Source organism: Oreochromis aureus, linkage group 12 (genome assembly GCF_013358895.1).
Source record: "Oreochromis aureus strain Israel breed Guangdong linkage group 12, ZZ_aureus, whole genome shotgun sequence".
Classification (NCBI taxonomy): domain Eukaryota; kingdom Metazoa; phylum Chordata; class Actinopteri; order Cichliformes; family Cichlidae; genus Oreochromis; species Oreochromis aureus.
Window position 1 is genome coordinate 18,886,223 of NC_052953.1, and position 24,121 is coordinate 18,910,343.

A 24,121-nucleotide genomic window follows, 5' to 3' on the forward strand; every position below is an offset into this window, starting at 1 on the left:
GAAGAGAGGAGACTGTGTGTGTCTGCGCGCACGTGTGCGTGTGTTACTGTGGTCTCTGAGGCGTTCAGAGGAAATTATGGCCTACAAATGTCCCTCCCCACCTCCACCTCTGGCAACACTATACACTTAAAAGTTGGGTTCAAGACCACAATATGTTTAAACACTTCACAAGTGTTTCTTTCCTGACCTAGCTGGAATTCCAGCACTTTAGAAACTATCCTCAGTCAGGTCAAATGCAGCTGGGTCACTTTGAAGAGGCTGCTGTGGAAGTGGCCAAAAGATGAACTGAACCATGTCTCAGTGGCTGGCTAAACGGTTCAGATCATAGCCTTTTCAAAGTAAGGATTACAACGCAAAACAGATCCTCTTCCTTTGGGTCTCCACATTACACAAGCATTTGTGGGCTTTAATAAGCCACTGACCCCACTGGATAAATATCAGTTTACTCAATATGGATCCCAAGTGGAAAACAGTTGGGAAACCCTCGTTTCACCGGTTCACTGTACAAACCACAAAGTATACAGTGTTCTGGAATAAAATGGAAGCACTTCTGCAGCATTACAGTCACTGAACACAAAAGGTTTTTATCCTGGAACCACAACAGTGATATTTGGGGGGGAAATCTACGTCAAATTTAATGTTCAAGGCTTATCAAAGCACAGAGCCCTTCAAATGATCCATATTGTGGAAGCAGTCCGTGTATAATGAACCACGACCCACTTGTGGTTCAGGAGGTAAAGCGAGTTGTCCAATAATCACAGCAGTTTAGTGGCTGTTCCTGTTGAAGCATCACTGAGCAAGAGTGTAAGAACGGGTGAAAAAGCTTTAACTGAGCAGTGTGTTTGAGACCAGCTAGTTCGTACGGTTTTCTGACCACATTTAAATGTGAATGTTTCATAAACAGACTCAACGATGGTGAAAAAATACAACTGTTTGCAATGAGGGGCAAAATTTGGAGGCTTTCAGGCCAATCTTTTCCTGTTGCATTAAAACCCGGTTAGTCAGATGATAATTTAAAAGCACTTGAAGTTGAGTCCTGTTTACTTTCTGACCGTCATGCAGCTGACCATTTTCTAAAAGAAGTAGATCTTCACATCTGATTGTCTGAGATTGTCACAAAACATCACATCACTCTCCTACTGCCCAACATCTTACAGCCAAAACACAACCGCGAAGAAAAATGTAAGACACGATTTCTTGTAATTTGTTTAAGTATTCTTCAGGAATAGTTCTCCAGGTTTCTTGAAGGACATTCGAAGCTCTTCTTTGGATGTTGGCTGCCGTTTGTTCTATTCTCTGTTGAGATGATCCCACTCGACTGTTTCAATACTGTGTGTTTTTCTCTATACAGCTATCCTTTTACCGCACTGGCAGTGTGTTTGGGATCATTGTCATGCTGAAAAATAAATTTGCTGCCAATCAGATGCTTTCCACTTCGTATTGCATTGTGGGTCAAAATCTGATGGTAGTCTATGTTTGAAATTAAATCAGTTTTGATAAAATCTCCAGCAAAATTGGCTGAAATGCAGCAATTTCACCATGTTTTAGGGACAGCTGTAGACACGGTCTCTCTCTAGACATCCTCCACACATATTGGCAACAATCTGAACCAAAAAGTTAATTGGATTCATCACCCCATAAACCACTGATTTCCAATCCAGTTCTTGTGTAATATGTCATACCTCAGCCTTTTCTCTCCATTTCCCTTCCTTAAGAATGGCTTTTTGACAGCCACCCTTCCACTCAGACCAATTCTGATGAGGCTACAGTAAACAGTAGATGGATCAACTGAAGGGTCAGATCCATCTCTGAGGTCCTGTGTCACGTCTTCTTCTTAAGGACGTTATTTTTCAGATCCTGTTCATCTGATGTAGATCATTTTTTAGGCCAGCCATTTTTCCCCCTTATCCACTCTCCTCAAATTTTTTAAGGGGAAACTGCACACCATGCTGAGATATGCTAAGCTATCAGCCAACAGCTCTTTGAAAAGCATTTGGTTAGTGCAAAATGACTATTTTACGCCTGTCACACTCTTATCATTTTTTGATAATGGCATGTTGGCATGTTTTGTAGATTCAACTACAGAAATGAGAACAAATGATGAGTCTTTGCGACAGTCTGCTGGTAACAAGGTGCCCAAAGATACAATTTATAATTTGTTCTTTCCTACGTTGCCTGTTATACATGGACAACACTGGTTTCTCCCTTGTGTTAGATGCTTTTTTGTGCTTGGATGACTCATAGGTCAATGTTAAGTGGCTTTAAACAGCAACAACAATCATTCTTCTGAAAATGGTCAAGTACAAGGCCTGGACTGAAAATGAGTGAGAAAGCAGCCATTATCCAAAGAAAAACTGAAACACCTTCAGAGAGCCTGGAGAACTATTACTGAAAAAAGACAGTCGGACTCCTGTGAAGCAAGACATAAAGAAATGGTGGGTGGTGTAACACTAACACATTTTGCACAGTACTACATTGACTTTTCTTATGCACCTCTTTCACGTGATGACTAAAAAAGTTCAAGGCTGTGGTGTTTGTGAAAATTATTAATGCCTTAAACTATTATCAGTGACTCTAGTCAGGAATTGCTCAACGTGGCACCAATCTTACCTCATCCCAGGTTTACATTCTGTGCAGATATTGGAGGCTGTACACTTCTTACAGTTCTCCTGACATCGCCTAAAAATGTTGGAATCTGGAAGACACACAGTGCGCAAGTCATACACAGCACATAATAGGAACCAGAAGTCTGGTTGCATTAAAAAAACAGCAGGGGAATAGAGGAGAAAGAGTGATGAAGAGTATCAGATGGAGTAGAATGTGTGAGGAAGACCAGCGAGTAAAGTTATGGGAAAAAAGAGAATATGGAGAAGATGAGGCAAAAAGGACAAAAAAGGAAAAAGGAGGAGGAAATCGAGATAGCAAGATGAGGGGTGAAAGGTTCTGTGGGGCTGAAAGAAGATTATAGAGTTGAGGGAGGATGGGAATCTAGATGAATATTTCAAAAGGCAGACTAAAGGCAATGACACGCTTTGACACAAAGCACATGGACTCTTATGTAGCAATGGTGATTGCCAAAAAGTTATGCTAATAACATGTTTTATCATTCCTTGGAAGGATGAGGAGACTGCAAGTAAGAATGCTGGCTGGATTTTTAGGAATCTGAAAAATCCTTACAGGATGAAGGAAGGACATGGACAGGCTACGGACTGATTTCCAAGAAAAGACGAAATGTTGTTTTGGCATTTTGGCTCAGAGCTGTAGGTGAACATTAGAGTGTAGTTTGGTTCATCAATCAAAATAAATTCTTTAGAAATTTTAGGGTTTTTCAAATGGGTATAAAAACCATCTGCTGCTGATTTCTATCGTTCTCCATGTTATATCAGGGTTTCTTGAATATTTTTGCATTTTAAACAATTCACAAAATGATTAATGATTAGAAAAGATTAAGTGAAACCACAATAAATAGTACAATCCTTGCCAAACACTTTTTCATTTAGTATATTTGCACTAATTTTAACATCAATAGCACAGAGACCTTGCTTACATTGGTTTATCCATGATCCAGTAACAAAATCATGTCAACTGAATGTTAAAAAGAAAATAAACTCCAGTTTTCTTATTTAAAAAAAAACAAAACAACACTCGGCTATGCTGCCATTTCAAAAGGGAAAATGTACCCACTACATCTTGGCCTGTTAAAATGTTATGATTAAACTTGCATCAGATCATCTCAGATCTGCTGCCAGAGACTCTCAGAGCTGCCAGGGCTTACACACTATCCTGGCAAATACAAAGACATAATTATAATATATACATAGTGTCAGTCTCTCGTTTCTGGTTTGTTTTTATTAAAAAAAAAAAAAAGTCCACACTGGCAAAACATTCTGAACCCGTAAAGCACATACTTTCTGTGAATACTACTGCACTACTGAATACTTTACATGCCAGAATTTAACACAGGGAAAAAAGAAAAGAAAAATGATCTTAAACCCAATCCAAGCATAATCTTTCTGCAGATCTGTCTTATTTCATGTTTTATTCCACTTTAATTTGACGTAGCCAAACGGTTCACTACCACAAACTTTTCAGTTCAGCTTGAATCAGCAAGTGCATTACAATAAACAAGTGGCTAGACATTACCTCAAGGGTACAATGGCATCATTCTGGTGTGGTGAATGAAAGCAGACTGGTGATAGTTAAGGGTGGAGGTTTTTAGAAACCTCCTCCACCATTTACAAATGGCTGTGTATTTCTCTACACTCTTAATCTAAGGAACTTCAGGCACAGATGATCATGCAGTGGATACGGAGAATAACAGTGAGATTTTGGCATTTTAAGAAAACAGGCGCACAACAGAAACACAACTGAAGTCCCAAGAAACTTATAAAAGAAAACAAAAAAACTGTGTGACAACCTGTAAATAAGAAATGCACAGCCACTGTGATGTGACTAATTGGTTTCAACAAACTTGACGTTTTGAAACTGAGTGAAGGATAGATCTGACTGAGAAACAGTAATATACTGTAACACATTCCCTGCTTATCATTTATGTTACTCTAATGTTTATTTTACAAAACAAACGTTGTGTTTTCTTCAATAAAACTTAAAACTAGCGACTGAGACCATAAACCCATCGGGAAAATTTTTACTTAGGGAGTCGCCCCCTATTGGCTATCAAAAAATATGCAGGATATGGCACTTCTACAGTAGCTTTACTTTTCAGACCCAGAGGTTAGCCATGAGAGACCAGGTGTGACCTGCAGGGAAACCTACCGCTATCGAGGTAGAAGCCGTCAGGACAGTTGGCGACGCACGTGTGGGAGCCCTCGATGAGGTTGAAACCGCTCCGGCATGTGGTGCACTGGTCACTACGACTACCAACACAGGTCTCACAAGAGGAGGAGCACTTCTTGCAACGTTTCCTATCATCACGGAAAAATCCACTGGGACACTCAGATACACACATCCTGGAAAGGGAAGACATTGAAGAGAGAAAAAGAGCATTTACATTTAGTGCATTAGGATAACCTCCTTGAGATGGAACATGGAACTTTGGAGGTTTTGAAGACAGAACAAATATAAAGACAACAAAAAAAAGTTGACGAAAAAAATAAAAATTACAACCTTATACAAAGCGACTCTAGCAATTCAGATTGATTAGTCGCCACTGCGCAAAATAAGTGAACAGTTAGACTCGGAAACATGTTTATGCAAGTTTATCACTCAGGTGGAGCTCAAAACATTTTAGCTTTTTTTTAAACAAACTTCTTTGGATACAAAACAGGAAGACTCAGTATAAAAAAAAATGAAGAGTGAAAAAAAGTGTCACGAAAGCATGAAAAAAAAACAAAAAAAACCTATAGCACATTTTTCCTTAGAGATTCATTGAGGCTGTAGTTTCCTCTGAAGGGCAGCGTTCTTCAGTAGCGGACCAGTGAAGACCAAATCAAAACCAAGGATCGAAATGTAAAAAATAATTAAATACATAATCTCTGCAGCAAATATGATCTAAAATGAAATAAAATATCTGGGAACTAATGCAAAAATAAATGTGTGCGTAGAGGTTTTACACGACGAACAGGCCAACATCTACTGAATAACTTCACAGCTGCTTAGCACCCCGTCATTTTAACCAGAAGCTCACGCCCTGAGGTAAAGACCTCCAAAGATCTAAAGAGCACAAAACACACACGCACTTTCTGCCAAAAAACACACATTGCACATGTATAAGTACACAAGACATGCTTTTACCCTCCAACTTAAATACATATCTGGTTTGCTGAAATGGTTATATAAAAGGAAAAAATATATATTTTGTAACGACAGCACATACTGTAGTGTAACCTCTAAACCCAGGACACCAATTACTGTGAGCTTTAAACTTCAAACCTTATTTTTCCTCCCCACTGATCAAACATGTAGAAGACAATAGAAGGGAACTTTGAAGTTCTTCGTTTCTAGCACCAAACCTGAATTTCGGCAAGAAATTTGGAAAACCAAAATGTTGGCCCCCTGTACATGCCAACAAAGCTAACAGATCTAAATTCAGTTTATACTTCATAAATGGTTAAAAATATTTGCATATTATTAGCCCTCGACAAACACTGATAGTTCTCTCATAATCTAAGAAACTTTTTTAAAAATGTAATAGATTACTATTTAAAAACTGATAGTTTAGCCTGAAAATCAAACTCAAAAATACATAAAAAGAAATCCCAAAGACGCCCACATCGTTTGGTGAATGTGGAGCATCAAACACACATGCAGGGATGTAATTATCTGATGACTAGACGCCGCTGCCACTCCTCCTCCTTCCTCCAATCTTCATTCATCAATTGCTCCCTGTGGTGGCAGAAAAGGGCAGCACACCTCTAAAGTGAGCTAATGATAAGGCAGCACCTAAGCTTGCACATTCTCATGCACCTGCATCGGCCTGTCTTTTATTAGTCCAGAGACAGGCCGACACAAAGGCAATTACTACAGACTTTGATCCCAGGGGCAAGCACAAAATGTAGACACATGCACAAATTTACAGTCACACACTCACACACCGGCTTGTATGCACACAATTAAGAAGGGGAAGGGACAATCAGGACACACCGTGACTGACAGCGTTTCTCTTATCAGACTGATGTGGTGTAATTAATCAGGCCACCATCAGCAAAGTTTCCAAGCTCACCATTTAACAGACTCCTTATATAAAGCACGGTGCAGTGCAAAGCTTCCAAAAACTCAGTAGCCAGTTCTCAGTTCTTGTTTTTCTCTCTCAGGTTTACTTGTCAAAGGGTAGAAACACTCTTTTTCTGGATTCACATGAAAAAAAATAAATGCAGTTCTTACATTTCTGTAGGTTTTCTAATGATCAAACCCAATCACACAAAACGGGCTGGCGAACAGATGTTTCTCTGAGGTATGTAAACAACTGAAATGTTGCCTTCGGCTGGTTAAATCTACAGATCGAGGGATTTGTATGCACCAATGTTCACTTCCTTTGGAAAACTATCTGATTGAAAGCCCCTCAGCTAATATTGATCCGTCTGCTCATTGGACCTCTCACTCCTAACAACGATCAAAAGACAAAGTAACTGCTGGGCCAGACATGGGTTTTCCATGTGTTGCCTTTAAATTAACAGAGGAGAGAGAAAAAAATGGCTCTGTTGGAGTTCACTGAACAAGATTTCTTTGGCATCGTGGGTCATAGGGTTTGAGCTGATCTAAGTAGTTCTCACTCCTTCTAATTCTACAACGAAGAACATAAAGGAATAAATATTTGCCAGGACAATCATTCAATCATTTGTTTTTCAGTCTGATTTTTTTCCCTTTGTTTATTCATGTGTCAAAATCTTTTCTTCTTCTTTGTTAAAAAAAATCTAACAAGAAAACCCAACAGTACGGCACTTTCCCACTGCTCTCCTATTTAGCGTGAGGTTGTTGCCACAGTGGATAGTTCGATACATCTGATTTAGCACAGATTTTATGGTGGCTGCCCTTCTACCCTCAATACTCTCATTTATCTGGGCTTGGGTCTGGCACTAGGAGCATACAAGCCCGTGACGTCACTGAGGCTGGGTTCTTGTCTCCTCCCGGTCTAGAACCACAGTTCTTTCACGTTTAAGGAGAATGTATAACCAGAATATAACTAGATGGCAACCACTTGGGTCGAATCCATGAGCGCAAAGAGACACGTGTGGCCATGTTCCACTCATCGGTGGAAACTTACTGCAACATGTAGCGAAGTATTTGCAAACCTTCACCAATTTGTCTGAGAGTGACTGGAGTCGAATAAGGCTGACTGTGCAATCATCCATTTTTTTCCAAGTTGCAAGGACTCTACTGTCCTAACGCAGACAGACAACCATTTACACCCAGATTGACACCTCAGCTAATTTAGAAATGCCACGTGATGCATGTGTTTGCACTGTGTGAGAAAGCTGGAGTACCCAGAGAAAACCTACATGTGCAGGGGGAGAGCACGCAGACTCAACACAGAAATTCACCATTCTGGACCCAAGACCTTCTTGCTGTGATGAGCCAGTGCTACACAAGGCTAAAGCACACCATGTAAAAGTTTTCTAACAGAAAGTCAGGTGGTGTAAAACAAAGAGTGATACAGTTCGATTTTGAAGGTTTGATTTTGAGTAGATGTATACAATCAAGGAGCAATATAACTTCTGACAATCTAACGCAGTCTGACCTGGTGTTGTTCTTGAACTTGAGGAAGTAATGAAGGCAGTTAATGCAGTGGTGGGGTCCAGGACCCCAACAGCCATTCTCACTGCATTCAGAGTCACAGGGGCCTGGAGTCAAATACAGAAAGAAAAAGGGGTTTCAAGTCTTACAGCCTCTTGAAATGAGCTATTTTAATTGATTGCACTTTAATAGTACCCATAAATCACAAACTACAATACCAATATTTTGACACAGCAGCAGGGAAGTAAAAAAGCCTATCAAAAACATGTTACTATAAAATGCTGCTATTGTAACTAACCCTTCTGTGGGCGGCAATGGATTTATCACTTACCAGGGTACTCCTCTGGGAATTCCTCATCAAGGTCTGCAAACTGAGGCTTATCTATGTGCCCAGTTGAGTACGGGTGCACAGAGGTGCCATACAGCACCAATGACCACTCCTTTAGCTTGCCTGAAAAGACAAGACGAGACTTATAAATATGAGAACACCACCATTTGCCCACCACAAGGATAACTTTTATATTGTAGAGTTACTGATATAATCAGGTCACACTATAAAACCGACTACATTTTTACACCCTGCATTTTCAGCAAGCACCATGAAACATTTTAATGATACCCAAGGAAAGCTTGGTAGTTTATATGGCATTACAGTGACTGATGTAACAGCTTTTAAGAACCTACTACTCTTCATCTGAGACAGTAAATTAGTGGGTAATTTCAGTTAGAAAATTCACGGCTTCCCGAGGAACATGCATGGCCCTGTTGGCACTTTACCTATTCCAGAGAAAGTTAATGGCTCTTCTGCTTCTTCTGTCGCCATAACATGAAAATCAATGTAAAAAAAAATAATACAAGATGATTCAATTAAAGAAGCTATTCACACTGTCATACCAGGCACTTTCTGGCTGCGAAGTTGTGAAGGTGAGTCATAGATCTCTAGGACCCAGTCGCCTGCTGCCTTCTCTCCCCAGCAGTGGGTGGTCATAAACTCCCAGTTCTTAAAACCCTCCATGGAGTGATCAAACAACCTGCGCACCAGAAGTACACACAGTTACAAACACACAGACAAAAGTACACAGTTACAAACACACAGACACTTATCAGATGAGGAAGTGTTTCAAGCACTGCAAATACAAGAGCAAACAATCAGAGCCTTTAACGAGCTATGCGCAGTGTACAGTACTGAGATTTACTACAGGTTAAGTAAACCTGTGAAAACTTTGAATTCTGATTGGTTGGAAGATGCTGATTCACCTTTTATGAGCAAAAACTGTTGATAAAGTGTTGTAAACATAAACTCAGTGGCCACTTTATTTGTTACACCTTGCTAGTACTGGATTGGACCTTCTTTTGCCTTCGTGGCACAAATTCAACAAGGTGTTGGAAACATTCCTCAGAGATATTGCTCCATACTGACTTGATAGCATCACACAGATGCTGCTGATTGGTTGACTGATGTGAATCTCCTGTTCTACCACATGCCAAAGGTGTCCTGTTGGATTGAGGACCATGGAGGCCATTTGAGTGCAGTTAATACACTGTCACGTAGAAGAAACTGGTTCGAGATGATTTTTGCTTTGTGACATCATTCTGTGGTAAGCTGGATAGATGGTACGCTGTGGTCATAAACCAATAGGCATGTGGTCTTTAAATGATGCTCAGTTGGTACTGAGGGGTCCAAAGTATGCTAAGAACCTGAGGCTGAACCATTATTACAAACAGAATCATCCATTTTCATGGAGTTGACCACATTTTGACCCTACCATCTGAAAGTCAAAGAGAAATTGAGACTCATCAGATCAGGCAACATTTTTCCAATCTACTGTTGTCCTATTTTGATCTAGCTTCAATTTCCCATTTTTATCTGACGGTAGTGGCACATAGTGTAGTCTTCTGCTGCTGCAGCCCATCTGTGTCAAGGTTAAATATGCTGTACATTCACAGATGCCCTTCTGTATACCATGGTTGTAACGAGCGGTTATTGGAGTTGCTGCTACCTTCCTATGACCTTAGGCAGTTCTCTTAAAGCGCTCCCACTTACTGGATATTTTCTCTTTTTCAGACCATTCTCTGTAAGCCCTATAGATGGTTGTGTGGGAAAAATCCCAGATGATCAGATCAGTTTCTGAAATACTCAGACTGCCACAAAGAACCATGCTACGTTCAAAGGCACCTTTATTCCCTACTCTGATGTTCAATTTGAACTTCAGCAGGTCGTCTTGCTCTTGTCTACATGCCTAAATGCACCCAGTTGTCGCCATATGATTGGCTGATATTCGATATTTGTCTTAACAAGCGGCTGAGCAGGTTCCTATTGAAGTGATATATTTGCCACTGTTCAACTGTAGGTAAACTGTAGATGCTAAACACAGAGCTTCAGCTCGAGGTCTTAGAGCCAACACTAACGACCAAAGATGGGACAAATGCATGAATATGTTACAGTTAAGTGATGAGGACTGTATAATGGGCTGAGGGCTGCTTTGGTTTTTGAAGGGAGAGCAGCTGTTTTTCTCATAAACCACATGATTTTTTTATTATCTTAACACATTCCCATCTGTTGTCAGTTGATCATATTTTTCCTAAATTAACCAGACAAACTGTAGGGAGTACTCCACAGAAGACCAATGAAAAAGAGGTCTTAGCTGACCTAAAGTCTGGCAATGGTATTAATTTAATAGAAAATAAACAAATGAGAGAATTAATAACTGAAACTCAGTGTACTACAGCCCGTAGAAGTTGCAGATACTGCTGTTAGGTAAGGAGTTTAATTTGATTTTCATTCATATTCAAATTAATTTTCTTTTTAATAGAAATACTCTGGCACTGCAACCCTCTAAATGCATCATCACACAAACTTCAAGCTGTTCCTGTCTGTTGTGGCACTCCATCAACTGCATGCTCTTTGGTTGTAGTAAGTGGACTTTGGACATATTCAGATAAACATGCAATTATATGAAAGGACGTGGCAGGCATGAGTCAGAAAAACTGGTGGATTGAGCAAGTTTTTTTCTGAAGAGTTCAAATTATACATCTGAGTCCTATAAGATCAACATAGCTTCTATAGCTTATACACAAAAGTGTTTACTCTGTGTTTTATGCTAAAGCAAAATGAATCAGTGGAATAAAGCCATTTTAAGCATGTGCAAAGGAAGTTGTCTTACCTATGCATTCATTCATCGGTTATTTTAACCTCCTGAACTTGTTCAGAACACCTATTTCAGTGCATGAGCCGCTCTGCTCAGTTACATTCCTACTTAGGAGCTGACTGACTGATTCTTGACTGATAGATATCAACTACCTTCTATAAAGTCTAACAGCTTGTTGGCAGTGCTGGTATTTTTTACAATGTTCTGTGAAATAACACAGCACTGTTCTGTGTTCTTCAAAACGACAGCACGTAAATTACTGATTTTGATGGCAAGTGGCTCTAGTAGCATCCAGCCCAACCTCTGGAGCTCAAATATTAAAAAATAACATAACAATTAAGAGAGTAATGCAATCACACTTAGCTTGTTCTAAACTTCAGAGGGCCTCCTTTCTTATTTGAAGTTCTTCCTTGAAGTGCTACTAACTTTTCCTTTGAAGAAAAAGTATCTCCACCAGTGTGTCATTTATCTGATTTACTCCACACAGCTAAAGCTAAAGGATATACAGCCAAAGACCCTGGGCACTGCAGTGTCTAGTTTTAGGTTCCCTTTGGCTGAAGTTTTGGGGCCTCCTTTGTTGTGATGTCACACAGTAAAGAAGGTTTTTAGCCTGTTAAAGATGATGGGGTCACAGTTGGCATTGTTGTAGACTCAACAACAATACAGGATGCCCTTCCTGACACAATCCCTTAAAAAAATCCTTTCCAAGATTGGACCAGGGATCTTTTGTTAGGCATGTGTGTAAGTTGTTATAGTTTATACTTCTACAATAAATTCATGTAATATCTAAGTGCCCGATGCCCTTGCCAGCATTTGTATTTGGACATGACGAGCAAGTATAGCCACCAAAACACAAGTTTGTGGTGCAGTTTCTCTCTTTAAGCTGGTTTGAAAAATCACACTAGAAGAAGCAGCAGCAGCTGGAAATGTTTAGGAGGAACCTACAGTACTGAATGGGCCAATCACAGATCCTATGGACTGTGTAATTACATTTCTAAAGAGGTGCACATTACGTTCAGCATATGGTTTCAGAAGGAATTGCAATTATTAGGTACCCATGTAGATTTATCGCTAACATATAAACCCCTGTTAGACTCCTCTGTCATGACAATATGCTTTATAAATAAATCTCTAACCCAAATATTAAACAGATTAAGGTCAGCTATTCTTCCTTAGATGGAACGGCACACACCCGCTGGGCCATCAAATAATATTCTCAAAGGTGTTGGTTTGGAAAGAAAGTGGAAAAACTGATCTTTTATTTCAAGTTCATGAAGCTGAACCTTTGAAAAAGAGCATTCACAGTAGGTTCTGTACCTGTTGGCAAGCAGCTGAGACTTGGTCCCTGAGGGTGAAGTCAGGTTGATTGACAGGTCCCCACGGCGAGGGTGTGTAATCGTTATGCGTACGACCACATGCTCCAGGTAGATCACGTGATGGTTGGGGTTGTCAGTGCATCCTGTCGCCTTGTACACGGACCGAACCACGTGCTCTGGACGGATGGTTCTGGAGGAAAACATCAGAGTGTAAACTTAAAAAAAACCCCAACATGCTGCAGCACAATTTGACCACTTTAAGTTTTTCAGAATCAGAAAACTTTGTTATTCTCAGAGGAAATTATGTGGTCACAGATGCTCCAAGAGAGCAAGGACAGCAGGGAACAAGTACCAATATCACAAAAAAGCTCCAATATAAAAATATACACAATATATAAAATAATAATATAAAGTTGCAACTGTGGTGTCTCTCTTACCATACTGACAGTTATTTTCTCTATAAGGGATGTGCAGGATTTATCTGCCCAATATCACTCTACATGAACCGAGACATTTTAAACCTTAGACTGTGGCCGTCTCCATAGCGACATGGCTCTAATTGCCATGACACAGTTAATGTAATTATAAAGTTTCACTTCACTTATTTGATTTAACCTCCAAAAACCAAAGGGCATGCAAAAAAAAAGAGAGAGAGAGAAAAGTCCATATTAACATTTCTCATTTCTTGAACCTCACTCTGCCAAAGAAACCAAGAACCTGAACACGATAAGAAAGACAAAGAACATTATTTGTTCAGTCTGCTATGCACGGCTCAGCAGCAGAAAGCTCGCCGAGCAGCCAACATAAACATCTAATGGCCCCTTGAATAACATCTGTGCTATGATTTAATAGAGCAGCGATACAGCACCAAAACCTGGACGAGTCCACAAGAGGGGACAATGAAAACCATCTTGCCAGCGCAACACTTTGGAGAGAAGGAGTCACACATGGAGCAGCTGAGCCAACTAAACACATCAGCTCACTGCTGCCAATGGATTACATGCAGGGTTTACTCACTGGAAACTAAAACATTACACTTTCTTCAAAACATTATAAAAATGAGTTACTAAAATAATTTCTTGCAGGTTGGAGGGGGTTGAGAGAACAACCAGTGAGTTCCTGTTGTTTGATTATATATTGGAAACTGTTTTGAAAGATTCAGTTAAGGGTTGCAATCACGACCATGACATTTTCTAGTTATGAAGCCATGCGGCACAGATGTTTATCTTTGCCAGTAAAATTGGCCTGAGGCAATTACGAACTAGCCCGTGATATCAAAAGCGATTCCAGGAGCGACACTTCCTCGCATTTGGCTCGAGAAATGATTGAGAACAACAGTAACAAAGTGGCTTATTTCATTAATAAAAATATTCAGCTTTGGCCGTTCATACCATGTAATTAATGCTGGTCTGCTGATTATTAATTACTGCTAAAAAACATCAATTTGTTGTGACTGATGTGTTTGCAAAAGGCCAACACTGGCCACCAAGATGAAACTAACGATTTCCGCTGAGAAATGTTGCTTAAATTACCCGAGCTGGTACGTTAAATTAATCTGTCTCACATCGGTTAGAGCGGTGAAGAAAGGAACGACAGCGATTTATAATTAAAAGCAGCACATGAGCGTTTTCCTGAATGCGGAGAGGAAAATAATCTACGATAATTTTTCCATTCGTCTCTCATCTCTATCTGAGCGTTTCCATAATGGAAGTCTGAACAGCCAATTGAGGCAAATATTTATACATAAAGTACAAAATAGAAACAACCGTTGGTGGTGAAGCAGATTAGATGGAGCGAATGACAGTGAACACACTGAATGTCCGTTTTGATGACCGTTTGGAAAGCGGCCAGCGGTAACGTCTGGGGAGTCTGGAGCCGACAGAACAGCTCTGCTCTATGACACCGCACAGATAGCTGAACCGTACGCGCTGGGACCGAGCAGATGCACGGCTGATTACCACCAGTCTGATTGCACTCGGATCATGCAGTTTTCCTGCTGCATACTCCAAGTGGTGCTGAGATCAGCTGCAGACAGACATTACCAAACGTGGTCAGAGGGGCCAGCCAGAGGGTGTGTGGGAGCACAGCAGTGAGGTGATGACTGCACTTATGTTGCAAGTTGCAGTAGAAGCACAGAATACACGCCCAGAGAGATGTGGCAGCGAACTAACTGCACACGTGTGCCTGCTATCGTCTGCTATCGTCTTTGCTTTATTTTTAAACAAACTCCTATGGAGGAGGTCGTTTCGCTCGTTCTGGGATGAATCCAGTTTTAATAATGTGTCACAGATAAAACTTTTATGATTGTTTTGCCTTCACTTCAGAAGCAAAAAAAAAAAAAAAACAACAAAGCCTTTTGTTTCTGGCGATTGCTTACTTTCTTCTTATTTTGGCTTAATGGAAGTGTTACTTCTGTTCAAGAACAATGCTTTAATCCCATTCACAGCACATATATTTCTCCATTACCCACCAGTAAGGATTGCTTAACACGACTGCCTCCGACAGGAGTTAGACTTTACATAAGCCTCGTATGGGCTGGCTTGTGCACTGGTGCAGAACAGACAGAATGACAGTGATAATGGTGCAGTCGCTGGCCACTGAGCCTTCGACTGAAAGCAAACCAGTTCGGGGCCCAAGTTCAGCCAGCCTGCCTAACACAGAACAGAGCTCAGGCTTCCAGCTGCATCAAGAATAACAAGTTGTGAAGCCCTGGCTCTCTCTATGCAAGTGTGTGCGCATATGCGTGTGTGCGTGTGTGTGTGTATATACACATAGTAAAGGTCTTATGTGAGAACCACCCTGCCAGAACTAATGCTTGGCCCCTATCAAGGTACAGCTTGCACAACTGCACTCTGAAACACATGCCAGTGCAAAACACCAGAGAGAGAAAGAAATACGAAAGAAAAAAGAAAGACAGTACAACTGAGACGGGGGAACAGATTGAAACAAGGAGTGGGGGCGGCAGGGGCTCTCACAACAGCTTACAAAATCCGACTTAGCCAGAATGAAAGCATATTTAATGAGACTTGTTGGTGTATGAAGACACTAGATGGGATCAGATTCCTTTGTGTCATAGAAACTGTACATATACATATACTCTTTTAACATAAAATCACCCTAGCAGTAGATGTCCATGATTATTTATTGCAAGAACACCAAGCTTTTAATTTAATTGGTGAAATTTTAAAGCTCCTTTAAACAGAGTGATCCAGCTTTGTAGCAACAGTTGGGGGAGGCTGTTTCCCGTATCCCGTGCTTCCTTAGGGATCATTTTGGAATACCAACTACGAACATCGCTCATCAGCTTACAGCAGAGTTTAATGGTGCTTTTGTGACTGAACGGAGTAAAATTTCTGCAGCCAGGTTCCCGAAGTCTGATCTCAAATCTGCCTTCAAGTGTTTTGTCCACATACTTATGACTTACTTATAAGAGATTATGCAACCTGCCTTATGATTTACCTGATTTGTCGGTCTGCACTCTCCACACAAACGTGTTGAGTAGGGACTTGCTTCCATCGCTCCGCCTCCTTCACCATCGCCTCGGCATCCATCAGGCCGAAACCATACAGGTGGCTGACTGCAGGAAACAGCAGAAAGTCACAGGCAGTCAGGCTGAATTATTAGATTGTTTTTGGCTACGAACAGTTCGTCAAAAGAGGGTTACATCTTAAAGCTCCTTGAGAAGACTTTGCGTTTTTAAGCAGCCACAGTACAACATTGGTTTCAACATCGTTTTACAGAATCTACCCTCACTGGGTAGCACCAGGTTGGACAAAAGAGGGGTTTATTTGAGTCACTGTTGCCTTCCTATCAGGTTAAAGCCGTCTGACCAGTCCTCTCTGACATCAACAAGGTATTTTTACCCAGACAACTACCACTCACTGGATATTTTCTCTTTTTTGGAGCATTACGCCACATTCAAAGTCACTTAGCTCCTGTTTTTTGTTTTTAAACCATCGGTCAATCTCATAACCAGTCTTTAAATGACCATAATAAAATGCAAGCGGTTTCAGAAAGAAGAGAAGATGACTTTTGAGGGTATGTTTGATGTGTCACAGCAGCACAAAGCTTTCACCAAGTACGGGTGTCTGAAGACAAACAACAAAAAGAAAAAAGAAAAGAAAAAGCTCCACATAACGTGCTTCCCATAACTATAGCTCCTCAACAATTTTGGTCTAAAGGGAAAATTCAGATGCTTCCTGACAGATGAGAATTAGTCCAGACGCCCTCTATGACACTTGGGTGATAAAGGGTTAAATCACCTTGTTTCTCATTGTGATGCTCATTGTGAACTTCAGCAGGTCATCTTAACCACAACGACGCCTCAAACTGAACATGTGATTGCCTGATTAAATATGTTAATGTGTTAATGAAGAGCTGTGCCTAATGTAGTGGCCGATGAGTGTAGTTGTTTGTTTTTAGAGTCCTATAATTGTTGCCCGAGTTACTGAAGAATCAGAACTTGTCAACCAGAGTGAAACTCTATCACGTACGTTTTAAATGTCCCTCTCGGTCAGAAAAGAGTTAGAAAAAAAATAAGACTGCTTATATGTACAGCTAATCAAATATGAATTCCTCTCATACTTCCTCACCCCTCCTTCTCTGCTCTGTCACTTGGAAAATCTCCAGGCACACTGGGCCTGCAGCCTGGCTGACCCTTAGTTCTCCCTCTCTTGGTTTCTCTCCAACACACACACACACCACACACACACACACACACACACACCACACACACACACACACACACACACACACACACACACACACACACACACACACACACACACACACACACAGGTACGCACTCAAAGTTACAAAATAGCACCCACCACATGGACCCTGACAGATGGCAGCTGGCAGCGCCGTACTTAAGCAAGCAAGAACAAGACATTTTTGGAAACTTCTCATCAGCCGTCTTCAGACTAATCTAATGAAAATATACATTTTCACAATGCAATAATTGGTTAGTTAAGGTAAGATCTGCTGAAAAAGAAATTCCTTACATCATCCTCCTGTGTTCAAACTGATCTGATTTTTCTAACACAGAGCTGTTACATTTCCTTTTTACCTTTACTGTCAGCTCCACCTGTTAGAGAAACAGCTCAAAGGAAGCTTTATGTGAAAGCTCTACTGGCTCTGTTCTGTGTAAAGTTTATTTGTTTGTTTGATATTCTGGCGGTATGAAACGAAGAAGCGCAGATTTCTAGCAGTAAATCAAAAGCCTCAAACAAATATCAAACACTTCTAGGGGGGGAAAAAGTCAGCTTTATAAAGACAAATTCCAATTAAGTTAAATCAACTTTATTTCAAAGACGTTTTTTAATGATTATCACCCATCCAGACTTCAAACACTGCTCAGTGAACTTCTTGAAAATTAATTAAAATCAGTCACATAGGACTTGTAACCGATTATTTTTATTGTGTAGAGGCACTGATAAGATATTGAAATTCAATGTGGTTCATGGTTGAGAAAACACGGTGGTAGATGGTCTGAATTCATAAGCAGATATATTTTGATGCTCTCTTTTTGAGCAAGAAGTAAACAGGTTTGGATGCAACAGAGATTCAAGAATTTTTCTGCTTTCATTTACTGAAGGTTTACGTCTGAGTGAGTGAGTGTTTACCATTGTAACCAGCAGCATTCGTCTTCCAGTCAGGAGCGCTGAGATGTCCGGCTCTAGAGGTTTTCACGATGATATGCTGAACGTCTCTCCATGATAGCAAAGGACTAGCAGAGGAAAACACAAATACACAGAAATCCATCAATTTATTAACGAAAAAAGAAGAAGAAGCAGAAACTTCACTTAGCTGTCCTACACTACAGCTAAATATTTGAACTGCCTTCACAAAAGCAGGAAGTTATCCAGGAATGATAACGTTGATTAGACATTAAAAAAGGCAGAATGGAGATAAAGACAGACGGATCTCTGTTGTGAGAGTTAACAATCAGACATCATCGTGGGGGGGAGGGGAGGAAGAGGCAGCCGTTGGCGAGATGAAAGGAACGTTGGGAAAAACAAATCCAGTACAAAAGGTGAAGGGGGTTAAAAAAAACAAAGCAGAAAGATGAAATGTAAAAGTAGGTAAAGAAAACAGGAATATACAGTAGGTGGAAAATTACTGAGAGAGAAAATTACAGAGGGCGTAGATGGAGGGCATAGATGCTTGTTCCGTCTCTAGTTTCTTAGATCTCACGTGAGATCCATTACGGGATGGCAGCCATGTGTCTCAACTCCTTTGATGTCCAAATGTTACATTAAAGGAAAAACCAGGAAGAAGTGGGTCACCAAGTTTCCTGGGATTCCCTTCCATCTCATATGCTGGCCAGATGCTCTGTTCCCTCCCCTCATGTCACTCCCTCACCATCTGAGACCTCCAGAATTTGCAATTCTCCAAAGCTTTTGACCTAAAACTATGATTTTAGGCTTTCAACCTCACATTTTAGTGTTAGAGCCTAACAAAATAGACAGATATCTGCCCCAATCTCGGGCAGATATAGACAGGAACGAGACTTGTTGAGTTGCTAACATTAGAGCAGCTACCTGCAGTCTGTTAAACCTACTGTACAGAGTTTTGTTTCACCGCCATTTGGCTATGCTTATGATATATGCCTCCAACGAGGAAAGCAACACCGATGGTAACCTGTGTTTGTCACTAATGGCTTACTTATTAGAATGAATGCAAGATAGATAGACTACCTCTTCCTAACGGTTTACCTGGTATACTGATTCATCCTGATTGGTGCATTATCATTACGCACCAATCAGGTTCGGCAAACAAAACATTTGTGATTTGTGTAACAAACCAGCATAGGAATGTTACCATAGACACTATTTTATGGCCAAAATCTACCAGGAGACATGGAAAATTCAAACAAGAAGACTCAAGCATGGTTTACTTTCATAACGATCTTCATTTGAAGTTTTATCTATAGCTGCGCGATAATGCCACATGGCGAAGATGAGAACAAAATCCTCCAGTGATGATTTAGTACCTAAAAAAGGAGCTACTTCAACAGCCTCCAACAAAGCTCGGTACTTAGCAAAATGCGCAAGAAAAAAAAATTCTTGCTAAATATGGAAACATTAAACCAGGCAGAAAAATAAATAAATAAATAAATAAAGATAACATTTGAAGGGGGGAAAAAAAAGGAGTACAACCAAGCCACAGAGGTGGTGCTAGCGGCTGGTGCTGTGCGACTCAAATGTAAACAAATGACCCCACTGTAGCACTTGCTAGCTGTGCTCCACATGAAAGAAAGAGCAAACAGTGACTTTACTGACGCTCATGTTGATAAAGCAGGACTATAAGCAGTTCGTTAAAAAGCTCCAACATCCCAGGTAGAAAATATTTGTGGGTTTTATTGTGTGACAATTTTGTTAGAAGTTTGAGCTACTTTAGTTATTGCTAATCATAAGCGTCATGCAGCTGTTTTATACTTAAAATTTCCAGGTAAAAACACTACACTAGACTGCTGCTGGCAGCTTGTTTCAATAGATTCACACTTTAAATGTTGAAGTGTGTCAATGGTAACAGTAGCTCATTGAAAAAGAAAGAAAATGTCTTTTAATTACTCACATTTATAAAGCTACTGCCTACAAGCTAAAGGCATCGATAAAACATTCACTACATTTTTAAATATTTATTCAGAAATATTGTTGCTGCTAATTTTCTTAAAATGTGATATAATTTGGGGGCCATATTGTCTACCCCCCTACCTCTATTGGAACCCCAAAAAACACAACCAGCTGATCCAAGCAGGGCAGAGCATAAGCAAGAAAATAACAAAACTTTAAAAATAAAATCCATGTGATGAATGTTTATGTTCCATGTGTCTCATCAGGAACAAAAAGATTTTTTAATATCCAATTTTTTAAAGTCTTACAAATTCTATACTCGTCAGGCTCCAACTTGGACCCAAACAAATCTTAGAATACTTACTTAAAAATAAATAAATAAAAACATCTTTAAAGAGCTTAGAAAAAAAAAATCTGTCCAGCATTTCTTTCTTTCAAAACACTGATTTAATATAAAAGATGGACACAGTTTCTGGGTCTGATCGGTAAAACCAATGCAGAAACAAAATGTTTCTAGAAGGAAGTCTGAAGGTATGGCTTAGAAACGCCTCCAGAGACTTAGACGAGAAATTATTTGAAGCATCCTGTTTATGTTTAATTTCAACAATCGCCAAAAATGTATCTTTGTTTCTCCTCTGATACTTCGACTTCTACCTCAACAATCGCCAAAAATTTAGCTTTGTTTCTCCTCTGATACTTCGACTTCTACCTCAACAATCGCCAAAAATGTATCTTTGTTTCTTCTCTGATACTTCGACTTCTACTTCAACAATCGCCAAAAATGTATCTTTGTTTCTCCTCTGATACTTCGACTTCTACCTCAACAATCGCCAAAAATGTATCTTTGTTTCTCCTCTGATACTTCGACTTCTACTTCAACAATCGCCAAAAATGTATCTTTGTTTCTCCTCTGATACTTCGACTTCTACCTCAACAATCGCCAAAAATGTATCTTTGTTTCTTCTCTGATACTTCGACTTCTACCTCAACAATCGCCAAAAATTTAGCTTTGTTTCTCCTCTGATACTTCGACTTCTACCTCAACAATCGCCAAAAATGTATCTTTGTTTCTCCTCTGATACTTCGACTTCTACCTCCATTTTTGCTGTTGAGGAATCCTCCCATAGATTTTAATTTCAGATTCTTTGACTTTGAACGCCCCTCTAATAATGTCTCTAGTAGTACCGCCTTAAACCTGCATTGTTTATGATTGCCAGCAGAGGTTGAACCCCCTGATTGGTTAGTCTCTTAGAAAATCTCCCCTCTGCCCCCCTGTCATAAGAGCTAAATAAACAATCTCCTGATGGGTTAATGGGTCTTTATCGTCATTTTTGTGTCTTATTTAATTCCAGTGTGATGTTTAGTTTGTGAATTATGACCCAAATTGGAGTGAAGTAGGTGATAAATTATGTTATGATTTAGGGCAAGGCTCCCTTGTGATTGGCAAGTCTCTACTATATGAGCACGAAGTGTCAATGAGCATCTCAGTCTTTAGAAAGCACGTTAGGCACAAAGCATCAAGATGGTGTTCAAACCTCGCTCGAGGTCTTAAGACAGGACTTCACTAACCTAAAGCTGACACCACGGGAAATATAATCAAATTCACTTAATTATAAGAGTTTATAGTTTAAGCACTTTCTGCTGGACGTGAGGACGATTAGACAAAAAAAAGGAGATTTTACAACACATTTTCTCTTTTTTTTCCCTTTTTAAATTTCTAGTAAAATCCAGAGAAAAGAAATCCCCACAATGCCAAGAATGCAGCAAGACATTTACAAGCTGTTACACATGCCCAAAACTCACTAATGCTCTCGATGAGACCAGACTTGTAACTGTAGAACAGACCTAATGTCTTAAAATAAAGTCAAGTAAGAAATAAATAAGGGATGGCAGCACAAATAAGTCCAATGAAAAGTCAGAATAATTAATGGTCAGATCAATATTAATAGGCTTAGCTGCCAGTGTGTAATTATGGGTCCATAAATGTTTTATGGTCATTAATTAAAAGTGACTTTGGCATCGTTATCTAGGCCATGACTGCCTTCCCATAAACAAGCCAATACTAATTAATGGAACAGCTCACATGCTGGGGGAAACCAGCAGCAAATCAGACATCTAATATAGGTTTCTTGGTGCTTCTCTCGAGCGTAATTATGGCTGAAAACACACAGGGGCAATCTGAAGGGAGACAGCTAAGAGCACAGTGACAGAAGAACGAGAGGCGGGTGAAGCGAAACACTCCATCTATTTTTTACCCTTACTTCAGTCCAGTGATAAGGCTTGAGCCTAAACAGTTTTTCATGCCACCTTCTTTAATTTTAAATCTGAAAATGTAGGGGGAAAAAACTGAAATCCATCTGTCCCTGTTTTGGTTTCTTAAAATCTCTCTGTAGATGAGGTTCATATGTCAGGCAGCTCATTCTCATTTCTTGTTCTTTCGTCAGTGAAGTCTTTTGTCTCCACGTAACTCTCTCTAACGTTTCTCCATTTTAAGGACACAAAGACCGGGTAAACGAATGAACATTTGAAGGGCTTTAAAAAGCTTGCCGTGCTAAATCTAGCACTCACTGAAACATCTTAAACTTGGCAAAATCCACAGAGAACAGCACATGGGGCAGTTTTCTGAAGTTTCCCGTTCCAATCTTCGCTCATACCAACAAAGATTGCCTCAAAACGGAGATTGTAGTGAAGTCTAGCATAATGGCATCTTGATGTGTTTATCACAGAGTTTGCTCGCCCTCATTCACCAGATAAGAGTAGATATGATCAGTACGAGACAGACTTTTTCTAAACCGTTTCCCCTTTTCGTCTTTCATCCTTTCCTCTTTGAATAAATAGGCAAAGATTTTGGAGGAGTAAGAACACAGAGCATTGTGACTATAGAAAAGGCAGAGAAAGTACCACAGAGATGACGTGAATGCCAGCAAAAGAAGAAAGCAGGCAGACAAGAAACAGTGTGATAATCTTGTTGAGGAAACAGGCTTATGTGTCCAGCACTGCCTGGAAACGGAGAATATTTTTTACAGGGAGGATTTGGATTGGATTATCCAGGTTAAACGAAGTGACCTCAGCTAACTGAGCCGCTCAACATGTGATGATGGGCCTAATTCAGAGTCTCTGCACCTCCAATTCATGAATGTATCACAGACTGAGCCCCTCAACAGGTTTAAAGTGAGAACAGGCCGGCACAGAGCACCCAGGGCTTTGAGAAGACATGAACGCTTAACTGAAACCAACTGGGGGGAAAAAAAAATCCTGTTTGTTCTTAATATCTGTCTCTTATTTTTCTCATCTCGCTTCTTCACATTGGCACTTTAGTCAAATCTAACAAGAAAAAAAGTTCCTGGGAAAAAAAAAATGCCCAAAATGTCCTATCTGCTTGTTACAAATAGCTTAAAAATCCAGTAAATCTTTAGTTTTGACCTTATTCTGCCAAATTAATTTAGCTGGCACAGTTTGGGTCCACTTGACCTGTTATGGCTCGGTCACACTAGTAGAATAAGACTGGATGTAAATGTGTGGTTGCAATCACGCTCACACAGGTCGACAAAGGTTTGCAAATAACTATTGTCTAATTTATTTTCAAAAAGAGTGCTAACACGCTAACATGTTGACTGTGTTGTCTGCTTCTAATTGGGGACTCAATTCAACTGGTTGCCAACTGGTTGTATTCTGTATATACTTGGATATAAAAAACTGAAGGTTGCTGAGCACCTGTGTCATTCGGCAGTTAAACCACCATTCTGCAGCAGCTGCGTCACTATTTGTGGAGGAATTTCTAAATTTTTGCTTCACATCTGTGGGCTTTGAACTGGGCTCTGAATGTAAGTAGTTTATGTGAATACCTGTGTATGCCAACAGAAAGAGATTTTCACCTTATCATGGT

At 40.0% G+C, this 24,121-nt stretch overlaps 1 protein-coding gene across 3 annotated transcripts in view; it reads right to left on the minus strand.

Moving 5' to 3' along the window:
* Positions 1 to 24,121, minus strand: part of pcsk5b (proprotein convertase subtilisin/kexin type 5b) — an 82,047-nt gene that overhangs the window by 23,852 nt on the left and 34,074 nt on the right. For all 3 annotated transcript variants that reach the window (XM_039620296.1, XM_031755407.2, XM_031755406.2), the window contains exons 10-17: positions 18,283 to 18,386; positions 16,118 to 16,235; positions 12,660 to 12,848; positions 9,088 to 9,224; positions 8,525 to 8,644; positions 8,198 to 8,300; positions 4,777 to 4,970; positions 2,611 to 2,695 (exon numbers count right to left, since the gene is read on the minus strand). In XM_039620296.1, coding sequence (XP_039476230.1) covers positions 2,611 to 2,695; positions 4,777 to 4,970; positions 8,198 to 8,300; positions 8,525 to 8,644; positions 9,088 to 9,224; positions 12,660 to 12,848; positions 16,118 to 16,235; positions 18,283 to 18,386 — 1,050 coding nt within the window. The remainder of the gene's footprint in view (positions 1 to 2,610; positions 2,696 to 4,776; positions 4,971 to 8,197; positions 8,301 to 8,524; positions 8,645 to 9,087; positions 9,225 to 12,659; positions 12,849 to 16,117; positions 16,236 to 18,282; positions 18,387 to 24,121) is intronic.